Here is a 16,213-nt window from a genome sequence, read left to right as displayed (position 1 = left end):
ATACCAAAAAAATACGATACGAATCAAATGATAATAATATGACAAGGTCGCACGGGCTTTCTCGTAGCTAATTTTTAAAACGACTTGTAAGGTAGTATAGAAAAATATTTAATATAATAAGTATAATACAAATTACAATGGATTATACACGATTTTTTAATCAATTTAATTTTAAAAACTAACCAGCATCATTGCAAATTGTATTATTAGTTCAATGAAAACAAATAAGTATAACTGACAAAGTTTAGTGTGCACTATATATGTCGAATCTTAACAGCCTACCTTCACCCCTCGTGGAAACTCGAGAAGGGTTACAATTAAGTACATGACATGACGGGCTTAAACTGCACCCCGATAAAACCGCCCGGACATTACCGCTCAGACATTGTCGCCAAACCAAAGGCGCCCGTACCAGTGGTCGACAATACCGCCCGGAATAATCCCCCTAGACAAAACCGCCCGCAAAAAATTACAAAAATATATAAAACAAGTGCTTTTTTGGTTTTTCAAATTGCGTATCGATACAAATTTACATACTTACGATAATCAGTTGTAATTTGAGATTTAATCCCTTGCAGGTTGCAGCTGTTCGTAGAGTATTAACTTAAAATCATCATCTTTTAACACTTAGTTAATGCTTTTGTATGGTAGTATTTTTAATTGATGAGTTGATTCCAAAAAAAGAAATACTTATATCAATTTTTATAGATATCTACACTTGAATGTCATCTTAACACACAATATTAAACTTTAATTTTAAATAAATAACATTTTTTATATCTTTATTAGTGCCTATGCTTTTTTATTTGTGCTACTAAAAAATAATATTAACTACAAATAAAAATTGTCTCATTTCTCAATTGTTTTGGCGGCAATGTATGGGCCCAGTGATGTCCCGTGGGTGTAGGCAGATTGAGCGTTGCTTGGGGGCGGCAGTTACTCGAAGGGCAGCAAATCGAGGAGAATCATTAGGTATATATAGAAATAGCTACCTAAACGTAGTAATAACGGAAATATCTTTCCATTAAAAAATCAGCTCACTGGTTGGAAACAAAATGTATTAATTAACTAACATACAAGGTTTAATAGGACTATATTTTTTGTTGGGTTTGCGATGTCTAGTTTACTTCCGTTGTCCTTCGAGGCTATGTTCTTGATGACCAGCAATGAAACGTGCAGATTTTTGAATTATATGTAGGTACATACCTACTTGCCTAATTTAAAATGAATCCAAATATGTTTGCCAGTCGCTCGCGAGTTGAGGAAGTTGCCAGGTGTATTTTTAAATGTATCTGAAACCGTGGAAATATTTATATTGAAGCATAGATAGCATTTTAAATAGATTTAGTAGTATATATTTTGTCGCTAATGTAGCTATACCACACATTTCTTAGATATTCTTGTCAGGAGGATAATGAAAAATATTGTATTGAAAAAACGGGGCGGCATTTTGTATAGGTACGTGAATGTGGGCGCCAATGTCTGGACGGTATGTCTGGGCGGTATGTCCAGGCGGTTTTGGTTCGGGAGGTTTTGTCGTGACCCCGGTTTAAACATATCCCAACAGTTTCTCTTATAGACAACGCAAGAAACTTCAACGCAGCGATCACATTTTTTTTATCTTATGATTATTTTATATAAATTTAATATCTTAAAACAGTTTAGGGAGCGCCGCTTCTACAGCATTGGTGAACCGCACGCCACTGGTACTGATATGCTTTCCAGTTAGTGATTAATAGTTCTAGGAAATATAGGACTCGCGCCGAAATAGTAACTTCTTGACGGTACTAGGTATTTACCCTCCAGAGGAGCCTATTTCTAGTAAGTGTTGTATTGAAAAGCCGGTAAGGCGAACAGATAACGAGATTAGCCGCGAATAAACGCCTGTCGCTCGCATATTATAGAGGCGCGCCTGATTTCGACTCGTAACTGTATTACAACGATGATGCGAACGTAAGAGCGACAAATCAAAACGTATAATCCAGCCCTGCATCGCAGATACTGCGCCGATGTTAATTTCAATTGAAATATAATATTATACTTTTTAAGCAGTAAAATGATTGAATCTCGATAAACAACAAACATTTTAAGAAACAATGCATTTTGTATTTATTGAATTGTAAACTATTTTAAATAAATTCCCGCCGTAATGAATAACTGAGACTAGAGGAAATTGCAGTATTTTTAAGAAGGTACAACACTATGTATACCTACTAAATATTATATTACATAAGATTGACACATTTTCAATAAAAATATATATGTACAGTAAAACTTCGATATAACGAACTTTGAATTTTACGTACAACGTCTCCATCAATACGAATAAATATAATTCAGTTCGTGTTTTATATTATTTGTATAACATTATAATCTACCAGCAGCGTACTGTCAATAGATGCTGCAGATGAGGAGCATCCCCATTAAACTTCGTAAAATTAATAAATAATATTTATATAATTAATATATATTAATGTATTATATTTTTTTTGGCAATGAAGATCATAATATTATTATGTAAGTACATATTTATTCCGCAATTCTACCATAAATTGTACTTTAAAAGTTTATCACCCGGTTGTTCACATTCCATAATAAGACAACTTCATTAACTGCTAAACATTTAACAAAATTAATTACAAACTCTAAGTAAATGATAATATAATACAGCAAATAGTAGATATGTATCGCTAAGTTTCAAAACCCGCTATAACACTTTTTCATTATGTTAAGAAAATCAATAAAAACTTTTTGAACTAAAAAGGTTTTTGAATGTTTCAGTAGTGTTATAGCGGGAATTGATAGACGCATTGATTTTGTTTCATAAATGACAGTTAATCGTAGCAGATTTTGAAAGAGGCGATAAAATTTTCATTTAGAGATTTTAATAACGAATCCAACGATATATATATATATATATATATCTTAATTATTTCAAAAAAGTGTTATGGCGGGTTTTGAAATTTAGCGACACATATTATAATATAATAATATGTATTTTTTCCGACAGCATCCCTACATGAAAAAGTCACAGCATGCCACTGATACCTACATATTACAATTATATTTTCGGAAAAAATCATTTATTTCTATTTAGATATCAAAAAAAAATTCTGTTATATTAAACTTTTCACGCGTTCCTCATCATTTTTTAAAATCATGTTTTATTTAAATCTATTTATGGAAACTTCATTATTTTGTTTATACTCCTTTTGTTTGACTCCTGGACGCATTGATAATAGTGTCGTACAATCATAAGTCATAACTTTCATTTATACACATGGATAGTAAAATTCTATATGTAATAATTTTATATGTAATAATTGTAGACAAGAAATGAAATCGCCGCAAGCTTCTCGAATGAAATCGCATTTAATGAAATCTATATAGCACAAGCGAAACCAGTCCATCTCCACTCGAGCATTGGATTTGGAATCAAATTTGATTAGATAATAAGAACCCTTGCAATGAAAACAACTTGATTCCAACAATCTGGCTTATCCGTGGATAGATACATTTCATACTTCTTTGAGTTGCAGCTCCGTGGCGTAGGGAAATTTACAAGTTCACATCCAAACTAATGAAACAATATGCCAATTACTACTTGCGCTATTATACTTTTTCTTATTAGCTCATATTCTTATTTGTCCGGTGGTTGTTTATCCAGTACAAATCTTGCAATCGATTTTTAACAAACTTCCCGAGTAGCTAGACATTTGAAATTTTTAGAATATTTATCAAAACACTATGCCAATGCATTCTTTTAATACGTTTAGCCATCTTTACGTAGAATTGAATTCATTTTCAGTTAATTCTGTTTTGTATGAAAAGTTATTTCGGAAGAAATCCGTAATCCAATCCACTATTATTGGTTGCTAAGTGGGTGGTCCTAGCAACAAAATTATTAATATATACGTGCGTTACTATGGAAATCAAAATGACATTCCAGTATTCTATATTTGTTTGTTTGTTTGTTTTTTATGTACTTCATATCAAGTACTTACTAGTTTGAACATATTAGGCATAATAATTGAACAGAAATTTCAAAAACGTTGTATATAAAAAGTTCTTTTATCTTGTAACTATTTTATTTCAAATGAATCGATAAATTGTACTTTGTTTTTGTTGCATGAATTGTACATGACTGTAATATTTATTAATATTTGTGTGCTCTGTTTTATTATTGTATCATATATGTGTCGCTACATTTTAAAATTAGCCAAGTTCACCTTTAGGTATTTTTCACTTTTTTGTGAATTGATGAAGAACTACTGCTTTCTAACATTTCTGAATTATCAAAATGTGGAATTTATTCATTTTAAATATTATATACTCGAAATAATATAAACTTTCACCCTTGTGACTGTGTATTTGAGAAAACAAAAAGCTGTTTTTCTCCTATTCACCTATTATGGACTTGGCTGATTTTGAAATTTAGCGACACATATATTTTATTTCATGTGTGCATGCTTCGTTTATATATTAAAAAAAATAATACTTAGTAGTAAGTATGAGTGTTTTAATAGTGGCAACCATTGATATTGTAATTGTTTTAAAGAATCCAATTGTTAGTTTCGGATTCAATTTCCGGTGTGTTTACAATACATCTATGAGATTTTCTTAAGCCTGAGTGTTTCTGTGAGTATTTTAACTACTACTATTACTACTACACTGTAGTAATTAAGCCTTGTGGCTTGTTGTACAATTCAATAATCAGATCTTCAATATTTTTATTTCAAAATATTAATTTAGGTAGGACATAATCGACGAAATAAATCGTAGGATTACCCTCGCCAACAGTTGGTATCCAACGACTTCTATAAAAGAAGGCTCAACATAAATTTGCTTTAATAGTAAAAAAAGTCGTCTGCGGCACTATTTTCCTTCAATTATTATTTAAAATTATGTGGTTGTACGATACAATTTTTAATTGTGTATCAATACTCGACATATCCATAATTAATTCAAATGGATGTATTAAAATATACAATAAAACACTAAATATACACATTAATTTTACCGCGTAAATCATTTGGAAAACGCTACTGTAGACCGTCACAATGCCTTTATCCTTAGCGATAGGTAGAGGGGCCCGCTTCATGATGTGGGGCCCATGGTTGTAGTGCCATAATTGATGATGATGCATATGATTTATATCGTCCAAATAAGAAAGATTGCTGTCATTTTTTTAAAATTCTATCGCTGTATTTTGTATAGTAGATGAAGAATTAGTATTATCACCGTAGTTTAATTAGTCATAAGAATACAGCAAGTCGTAAAATCTTAGTCAGAATTGATTTAATAAGCGACAGAAGAAAATAGCGCTTGGCTGCATATTATCAAAAGTTCGGCGCTAAATGAATAATTAATTATCGAATATTAGCAAAAACTTTTCCCGTTCAAACACCTGTCGCGCGAAGCGAAAGCTCGTCTCTGGAAAATGAGTTTTCCACTTTCAAATCAGCGAGAAAATAGTATTTAACAAGTTAATCTATTCTATTCTACAATGAAACATAATATAATATGTAGTAATGTATACAATAAGTTTCACTATAATAAGACAAGAAGCCTTGCGAAATTTTATTTTGTAAACACTTTAAACTAATGAGGCTATTATGAGGATTTAAAAATCAGTGACCTCTAACGAATTTTGACTCTATATATTGACATCTTATACGACATTTTGAATACAGTTCGATGTTCAAATCAAATGATTGCACCTACAGAGCTACAAACTTATCTGTAGAATGGTCAAAAATGGAACTACAAACTATCATAGGACGCCATCTTGAAAATTGCATTTGAATGTCAGATTTTGTCCAGTTACGAGTCTTGATTGGGTAGTTTTCGACAGTGGCTCCCCCATCCCATTTTTCAGAAGTTTGTAGGCCTGTACGTGTGGTTGTATTGGTAATACATTCATTATTTTTCTCTTCTATTGGCAGCCCCGAAAACAAAATGGTAGCTTGCATTCTGGTCTGAACTCACATTTCTCGCTGTTTGGTATGAATGTTCATCTTATAGTCAATGTACTATTGTGTTTGCCATAAAATTGACAAGGTAGTATCTTTTCACGTGTTAATTTTATATTCAAATGTCTGCTTTCTATTTTTCAATATAATCATAAATATTATGTAATTGAACAATTGAGTGAATCTGAAATGATAGTGGAATGACTAATATACATACCTACTTGAGTTTAGGACAATTGTGCATACTAATATAAGTCAAAAAATGTTTGATACATACCTATATTTACATACTCGTAGATTAGTAGCCTACAGTGGCGAAGACTCCTTACTAGGCGATTATTTCTACCTACGATTAAGCCTACCTGCTTAAGAAAAATATTTTTTAATTGCATATTGACTTATTTATATAATCATTTGATTATGTATTAATTAACTATAAAATAAATTATTTTGCCAACGAGAGATGCAGTGTGTGTAGGAATGTATTCCACAATAATAATAACAAAATAATCTGCAAAGACCATCTGTCTTGACGTAAATAAAGGTCAGATTATGTTTCAAATAATTCTCAATTTTTTCATATGGACTTTACGTCATGTAGCCCCAGCCCAGTCTATCGAATTGTTTGAACTAAGGTAAGCTCCGATCGCAGAGCCTAATACTAAATAATTAATAATTAAAAAAAAATAACTTCTATGGTGCTTAATCGAATAATAATAAATAGGTATAGACTGTTTTTAAAAATAAAAAGAACTTTCATCTAATGATTTTTGATGTGTATAATTGTTTTGAAAAAATACGTACCTACTTAATTTAAACTGATCGCTTAATTTTATGTCGTCAGTGAGTTTTTTAAGTTTCATTAAATTAGTGTGTCGTTATCATTAGTGTGTACCTATTCATTAGTAGTAATATCGTAGGTATTATCTTATTATTTCTCGTAAGTATACCTAACAAGTGTGTTTTTTTATCATATCTCCATAGCCTACCTCTTTCCAAAAGTTACCCTTCGCCACTGCTATATAATATACTAATATACATACATATTGATACAAATTTGATTCAAATATCGGAATACTTTTTTTTTGTTAAATCGATCGTAACATATAATGGTAGATAATATTATATATTATCATCGTGCAATTGGCCTTTGTACAATCGCGTACAATGGAGTCGTGTACGATGATTGTCAGGATGTATGCGGGTGAGAGAATAGTAACAATACACTCATATTATAACATAACATATGACTTGACTGTCTACCCCTTTGAATTAGCTATACAATGCATGCTAATCAGATTTACATTCGCAGAATATGATATTATTATACTGCGCTTAACACGTATTACTATACTAATTTAATAATGTTGGTAATACTGCACGTGGTCGTTGGTTTAAAAATGGGATAAAATGGGGTGAGATTAGACGAATGCTATTTTCAAAACTTTTGTATCTACCTAATTATGTTTTTAGCATCAAAATTCGTTAAATAATAGTCTTCCCGCATTACTATATATCAGTGGCGAAGGGTAGAGGTAGGTATGCTAGTAAAATCCGACATAAATAGTGCACATCGAACTTTGCTTCTTCTTCTTTCACGGCGCTACATCCCGGGGTGGGACTTGGCCTCCTCCACAACCGCTCTCCACTCACTCCGGTCTCTCGCCACACTTCTCCAGTTACCGGGTCTTCCTATATGAAGCCAGTTCTCTTCTACGGCGTCAGCCCATCTCCTTCTTGGTTTGCATCTGGGTCTCTTCCGTTGGGGTAGCCACTTCGTCATGATCCTTGGTGCTCTAACTTCAGGCATTCTCTCCATATGCCCAGCCCATCGTAGTCTTTGGAACTTACAGTATCTTATAATTGTTTGCTGTTTAATCAACTCTTCCAACTCGTGGTTCATTTTTATTCTGTAGTTCCCATTTTCCAACGTGGGTCCAAAGATTTTTCGAGTATTTTGCGCTCGAAAACAGCTAATTTATTTTCCTCGTTTTGAGTTAAGCACCAAGTCTTGCAGCCATAAGTGACATTGAAATTTGCTAGTCATTCGTATTTGTTTTTATTGAACTAAGACTACAAGTTACAGAATAGGTGTTGGTTAGTTTTTAAAAATCATTTAAACCTTGCCTAAACCAAACCATAATAGTTTTGGTGCATTATGAGCGATTCAACAAAATAGTGCACACTTTTTCATTCATACTTATTTGGGTACGGTACAAGTCGTTTATCGGCTTCCCTATAACCGACTTGTACCCTTGTTTGTTTTAGTTGAATTAAAAATACATAATAGTACACAATATGTTGTTATTTAGTTTTTTTAAATTCATTAAGCCCTGTCTAACCAAACCATAGTAGATAACAAATATTATTCTATCTATAAAATATCCAAAACTATGTATGATTTAATGATATATTATTAAATATTTTATAGATAGAGTCTATAAGTGAAAAATTAATTCCCCACCTTTTTTTGTTTGTTTGGTGGAACCCTTTGGACACATCTAGAATCCCGAGACCTGGCCGATATTATTGAGGATTGAAATCTTTTACAAAACAGACGCTTAAAGCACATTTATCAATAAATAATAATTATAGCAATATGCTGCTACTGCTGCAACTGCTTTGTAATTATAATATTATAATGTCCTTTAAATTTTAAAATACTATTTTTTTTTGCGTTTAATTTTTCTTGCACTTTACGTGCTTTTGCGAATTCTCGCGGAGGCACTGTCACAATAAAGCTACATGAGAAAGCGACTATAATAATAACAGCTGACGGCTTGAATTGTTTTATTAATGTATCAGGCGGACTCAGTAGGTATAAATTATTTAGGTGAATATAATATTACTTACTGTAGTAATATTAAAATAAATATGGCATATCTGGCAAAAGTGTAAAGCGCGGCACAGACGATACAAACGGACATTGACGGCGCTAATATTTAAAGCTCCCACACGATAATCATGATAATTTTATAGGGCGTTACCACAAATGGTTATAAAGGCAGGAAATGTGATTATGGCTAGAATCAAAGCGCAGAGTGTCTGGGAATATAATAACTAACCAGAGGGTTTATGGTGAAAGTATTTTACTGTTTCCAACATCCTGGTAGACTGCTGATACCATCCACAGATAGAATACGATGAAGATAAGGGATGTTGATTTGACCTGGGAAAATGCAAGAAGTCTAGCGAACGACAGGGATTCTTCGATTTTCCGTGTGGTATCCATAATATTCTCCTGCGCGTATGGTCTAGGAAGAAGATTAACAGTGTATCTATGCCAGTAAGTGAATGATTCGTATTATATTATGTCTGATGTTGCTTGAGTAAATGTGCCGCAGACGATGTCATGAGATTTTATAACTTTCTTTTTAGACCAAACCAAACATAATCTAACCTACCCCAACCTAATAATACCTAATATAATCTTAGTTTGTGATAATTATGCATCAAAATTTTCAATTAACAATTATTGGATCAAAAAGCCTATGCGCCGACAGAAAAGGGTATTTTTTAATAATTTTCTACATGGAATAAGCTGTTTCCGTAAAAAAAATAATATGAAAGCTCATGACAACATCTACGGCACAATTACCCTACCTTGATCTGCAAATGAATAACGCAGTCCAGTTAAAAATAACTGCGAATGCGTGTAGTGGATGGGAACGGTTAAACTGTTTATTTAGTAAGGTTCTATTATAAGGGCCTATTATTTATATGTGGCCAAAAATAGCCACTTCCTAAAGCAATTTATTTATGTGTTAAAAATACGTTTTTTAAAATAATTCATTACGTACCTAATAATTGTATCTTGCATTCTGTTTTTTAAATTAAAAATCCTTTATTTCACGAATAAAATATAATTTTGACTCACAATATAAATTTGTATTCAATTATCTGTAATGCACGAGAGAAAACATATGAAAACGTTTAAAAGAAAACGAGACAGGGAGAATACGTATTAAGCATACACGTATACATGCAAATTCTAAATTTGAACAATCTAAAACAATTGAAACTCTCATAACAATTTGACAGATTGGACAGATACATACAATGCGGTAATACCACATCGAATTTTTAGAGTACCTATCTAAAATTAGTGTATTATCCAAAAGATTTAAGGGTAATTATAATAGGGTTAAGCACGACCTAAATTGAGGTGCATGTCATGGTGCATTTCGCCTACTGTCACACTGTCACGGACTGCCGCTACGGGGGAAAATGTGTAATGTCGTGGTTGCCGCAAGTATTTTAACGTACGCACATGTGGAAACTATTAAAATTAATTGTAATTAGCATGAATAATTAATAATAATTCAAATTACAGAAGAATTACAAGAATACAGAAGAATTACAGAAATTACAGAAATTATAGAAGGCACTCTTCAGATTTTGCCAACTGGTAATGTTCGTTTAAAGGTTTAAAATGTGACAAAATGTGACAGTCTCCGCCTAGCTGATGCAGCGGTTTAAAGACAAAAAAATTGAGTCTGAAACACCAGAACATTATAAACTAAACACTTTTAATGGCCACACATATTTTGCAACCCTGCCAGTTACTATTAAAACATACATTTAGTGACATCTCTTGGCAGTCTGTGGTCTCCAATCGCCCCTGACCCACACTTTAACTCAGTAGGTACCCATTTCTCAATTCTAAAGGGAACTATTAGCTTTTATTTGCACTGCACTCAAATCGATCGTCAATCGTTTCTGTGCCAATACTAGCGGCTTAAATGGACTCAAAGAAATAAAGTGGAATTTCTTCGCAAACAGATAGGTAGTGAACCATGATTGAAACTATTCTGTCATCATTAATAATTGGAAAATTTTTCACATAGATAAAATTTCGTTTATATTATCAATCTACCCCTGTGGGTCTATTCTATACTTATCGAACACTAAATTGATAAATAGTATCAAACTTAGGGTAGGTTTGTATCAAAATATTAGCACTTATTGTAACAATTACACGAAGCCGGTTTTTATTGTTGCAATAAGTGCGATATTTTAACAGCAGCAAGATAGGTGCTGTTAAAATATAGCACTTATTGCAACAATAAAAACCGGCTTCGTGTAATTGTTACAATAAGTGCTAATATTTTGATACAAACCTACCCTAAGTTTGATAATATTTTTCACTTTATCACTTTAGCGGTCGATAAGCATAGAATAGACCCACTGATTGATTTAATTTGAACTACATATTTCAAAAAAATATGCAAGTATAATTCAATTCAATTTAAAGACTTATTTTATGGAAATATTATTTTGAACTTGGAGAGACTGGTGGTTTTGGGTAGTCTCCAAGGAAGGCGAAGCAGAGGAAAACCATTATATCCTAAGGTGAGTGTATTTTAGGGTGGCTTTAATCCTCCAGTGGCGACGGGTGGAGGTAGGCTGTTAAGATTCAACATAAATAGTGCTCACTAAACTTTGTCAGTCATACTCATTTGTTTTCATTGAAATAAGAATACAATTTGCAAATAATGCTAGTTAGTTTTTAAAATTCAATTAAACCCTACCTTAACCAAACCACAATATGTTAGGTATGGTATGGGCGATTCGACTAAAATAGTGCACACTTTTTCAGTCATACTTATTTGTTTTTCGTTGAATTAAGAATACACAATATTATTACAAATGATGTTCGTTAGTTTTTTTTATGTATTAAGCCCTGCCCAACCAAACCATAATCGATAGAAAATATTCTTCTATCTATATAATATCTAAAATTTTATTTGGTTTAATGGCATAATTTTAGATATTTTATAGATAAATGAATATTTTTTGACTATTTTCTATGTCTTGATTTGGGCAGGCTTTAATTGAATTTTAAAAACTAACAAACACTATCAATACATTGTAGTCTTAGTTCAATGAAAATAAATACGCTTGACTGACAAAGTTTAGTGTGCACTACTTATGTCGGATCTTAACAGACTACCTCCACCCTTCGCCACTGTAATCCTCAACCGCGAAGGAACGACCGAGGAGAGATTATTATTTTAGAATGTTAGTTTTCTTATATTTAAGGCTTATACCAGAATTAAAATTTACAGTAATTTTAATATATGTAATTAATTCTAAAAAAGTACATTTACACAAGATTGGTTAGCATCCTGAAATCTCACTTAATAATGTTCTTTCGAGAAAACGAAACACATTCTCGTTTTAGTTTCGAAAATTAAAATTGAATTAATTTAAAAGCATACCTAGTCATTGAAATTCTTGTACAACCTATTCATAAAAAAGGTCTTCTGTGTACACTACCTAGCATGTCACCTACTGCCAATTTGTAATTGATACTATTTTACCTCAAGATATTTATCGAAATATCTTTTGATAAAAATATCATAAAAACAACACCGTTATAAGCTGAATTTTAAATATGCTTTTTCGACAAATTTATAGTTTTATCACCAAATTGAGGGTTAACACTATTTTACCCCAGACCCATCAATTATTTCACACTTATAAGAAAATACAATAATCAAACATTTCTCTTACCTTTCAGAGCTGGACATATCCTCTTCCAGATGGTGAGGCAGCCGCAACGGTGGAACTGCCCGAGAGCCAATTCGAGGTAAAAGAGTGGAAGACCTCCGAACACAAGCATGATGCAGTAGGGGATCAAGAAGGCACCTGTAAAATAGTGATCATTTATAGATATAGATTGATTATATAGCGACCCTCTAAATAGTCTAAATGACATAATATTCCGAAGAAAATGGAGTACCTACGGAGAAAGCTCATATCATTATATACTTCGCACTCTGTATGATAACTGGAACTGGGTATATCATGAAACGGCTGAGGAAACTAAATACTAAATTTTCTATATTTGAGATAGGTAGGTAATGTAGTGTTTTCTCGCGTAATTTTCTTTGATACAAGATAAACTTACGTTTGTAAAACCTCTAGATCTTCTGATATATATTATATAATATAATATATGAGACAGCTAAGGGCAGCAATGCATACAGACAATGAATAATTGGCGCCCCTTGTAATCTAATACGTAAGGCACTTGCTTTTTACCCGGGGACCCTGGATCCGATACCCGTTGAGGTCACAATACAATAATTATATGATTTTCTTAAATCTTTAGTGTTTCTACGATCATTTCACTGCTGCTGGTACATTATTGTTTCACTATTACCACGCTACTATAAATAGGTGTCATCACGTCCTATTGTAGTGTATAAAAAGCACATTGCCGACGCATATTCGATCACGAGTCTGGACACAAAAAAATGGTTACATGTAAATTGTACGTAAAACATTTCACTGTGTCACAGTTCGCCGCGAGAACTTTCAATTCGGAAAGAGATGTCCGTATACTATACGGTCTCCAATTTTATTAGATTCAATATGAACATTAATTCAATTTTCATAGCTGATTTTGATAAAATTCATGAATTCAAGAATGAAAACCTAACCTAACCTAACGAATTATCTAATATATCGGCTATTTTAAAATTTGTTTGCTGCTGGCTTCCTGTAAAATGTAAACCGACAAGAACCGTGTTTTATTTAAACAAGAATTTTATGTCAGTACTATACGACCAAAAGAGGTTGGACTGTCTTTTATATACGGCTATATATTTCTGATACAACATTTCACTGTGAAGCGTAATACGACGAACTGCATACGTACAAGTTTCCGGATACGCAAAAAATATGTTGTCTTGCAATGTGTCTTCGATCCAGTGTAATTTCTAATAGGCTGTATGAATTATGAGACCCCACCCACGATGGCCGCGCGGCTTAAGCGTTGGCCTATAGCGTCGTGGGTCCCAGTTTCGAATCCTGAATCTAACTAATAGGTTGAGCAAGTGGCTGACATCCATTTCTCGTAAAAACAAAATCTGTTAATACAAACCTCTGCTCTGTGGAGGCCCATATGATCCGAATAGGATCGGAAATGGTCGAAAGAAAAAAAAATTATGAATTACTAACAATCATTCCTCGTAAAAAACGTTACAATATTATGCTCCGCTTAGAATCAGCTGTTATTTTATTTTTTTTACTTTACTTTATTCATACAAAAAAAAACTTTTTGACAAGAAACAAAAACAATAAATTTCTGATCGAATTTTATTCGAATTCATACGGAATTTGTTATGAAAATTGCTTCTTCCTACCTTATTTCGTTTTGTAAAACGGTTTATATTTCAAACAATAATGTATCTAATTGTAATATAAACTCTAAATAATACCCAAAAAAGGGTGTAAGGTTTCGTAAACCTGCTTACCTCCTCCATTTTGGTAACAGATGTAGGGAAACCTCCACACGTTGCCCAGGTCTACTGCGAAGCCCACCACTGCGAGGAGGAATTCCACTTTCTTTCCCCATGTCTCCCGCTCCCTCTCCGGGGTCAGGGATACGACCACCACCTTGGATGACTGTATGGAAAGAAAACGTAATTATTCATTTAGGCCCGGCTATCGTGAAACATTAAAAAACAACGTGGATCCCAGCATTTTAGACCCATAATTATTCAGTAAATAAAAGAATAAGGAAGCACACTGAATAAAAATATGTGTATAATATACACGATTTCCGAAAAACCTAAGAAAATACACGTTCTAAAAAAATCCTCGAAATAAAAGCAGACTAGAGGCACCTAGCGGAAAAATACGAAGCTTGAAATTTGATACATTTTTTTGATAATTTACAATTTCAACTGTACTAAGGCTATACTTCAGCTGTGGCACGGTCTAAAACGTTCGTGACTACGCGACGCGAAGATTGTGCAAATGACGCGTGCAGAACAAAACATAATTTGTCATAAAAAGTCAACATGCGTCCATTTAATGTTATGTTTATTGTTCTATTACTAATAATAATAATATATTCATTGAGTGAATCTTTACACGATTTAAGAATTAATTCCCCTGTCGCCATCACAAAACTAATTGACGTGTTCACAGCTCTACTTCCGCTCTCCGATTGCCAGCCAGTCCGAAATTTCGTCACACCTACAGTTGACAATTATTTGCCGTTTCACTGAAGTACCGTCTTAATTAATAAGTAAGTATCTGAAAACGTAAAAAGAATATATTTTTTGTTTTAAGTCAAAGATAAACTTATAATTGTAAAAAATGTTATAAAATGTGAATTTGTCACAGGCGCGCATCTTACTATTACATTATATTTTATTTATATTAAGTTATATTTATTATTAAAATTTAGTTTATTAAGTTTTCAATTTTTCCTCGTAAAGATATTTGACTAATTCATAGTTTTAATATTTTTTATATTTATTTTAAAAAACATCCATTTTTATAAAAATATAAATGTGTATAACTTGAAATCCTTTTAATTTATATCAAATCGAGCTTAAATATTAGAAGCATTACCCTTAAACCTCATATCTTTTCGTTGTCATTTATTATAAAGTCAGGCAGATACAAAATCAATATTAATCTATATCAAAACGGATCATTGATTTAATTAACTCGATCGTGATCCAGATTGAACGTGTAATGAGCAGATTGATGGATTGGTGAACTGAATCGCTTTCGACGTCCACGATCCACGATCCGTGATCTAGATTGAACGTATAATGCATATGAAATAATACTTATGAAATTGGTCGTATAACAATTCACCGTGAGATGTTGTATCGGAAAACTATGGCCGTATAGCATTGTGATCAAATTCATGTCTAAATAAGATACTTAAAATACGTAATAAAACCAACCGGAATATCACGAGCAAAAGAAGACAATAGGTGGATAAGTAAATTACAAATACGATCATAATATTATCATATTAATACTATCGACTGAAGGTACTTGATGGAATTTGAATTTAAATTCTAATGGATTCCAGCTCTGTACTATTCCATTTAAGTCGTTTTTTGCGACCCGGGTTTCGCCTATCAGCATCTTCAGGCGTCGTGTACACTGTACACACTGACAACGAACTCTCTTTACTCCAGATTATATAATAAATCAATACAATAAAGTAGGTAAAAACTCCGTTACATACCTATCAAGTCAAAGGTTAACCTTTGTCAGTGTGTATTTACCTTTGGTGAGTGTACACGGCGCCTGAAGATGCCGAAAGGCGAAACCCGGGTCGCAAAAAACGACTTAAATGAAATAATACAGAGCTTGAATCCATTAGGATCATATTATCATATAATATATTTATATAAAATTCTAAATGATTCAAAAGTAGATTAGCAAGTATCAAGTCGTACCTATGAAATGTCTGATAGTAA

General features: G+C 32.6%; 1 protein-coding gene across 1 annotated transcript in view; it reads right to left on the bottom strand.

Annotated features, from left to right (window-relative positions):
- The window catches only part of SerT (Serotonin transporter), a 114,324-nt gene that overhangs the window by 64,415 nt on the left and 33,696 nt on the right, over window positions 1–16,213 (bottom strand). Inside the window, exons 3-4 of the mRNA XM_085944181.1 lie at window positions 14,237–14,387; window positions 12,489–12,623 (exon numbers count right to left, since the gene is read on the bottom strand). Coding sequence (XP_085800307.1) covers window positions 12,489–12,623; window positions 14,237–14,387 — 286 coding nt within the window. The remainder of the gene's footprint in view (window positions 1–12,488; window positions 12,624–14,236; window positions 14,388–16,213) is intronic.

Source organism: Rhyacophila brunnea, unplaced genomic scaffold (assembly GCF_057557595.1).
Source record: "Rhyacophila brunnea isolate RB1 unplaced genomic scaffold, BYU_Rbru_1.0 scaffold_17, whole genome shotgun sequence".
Classification (NCBI taxonomy): domain Eukaryota; kingdom Metazoa; phylum Arthropoda; class Insecta; order Trichoptera; family Rhyacophilidae; genus Rhyacophila; species Rhyacophila brunnea.
Note: the sequence above shows the minus strand (reverse complement) of the source record. Positions and strands in the feature narration are given on the sequence as shown.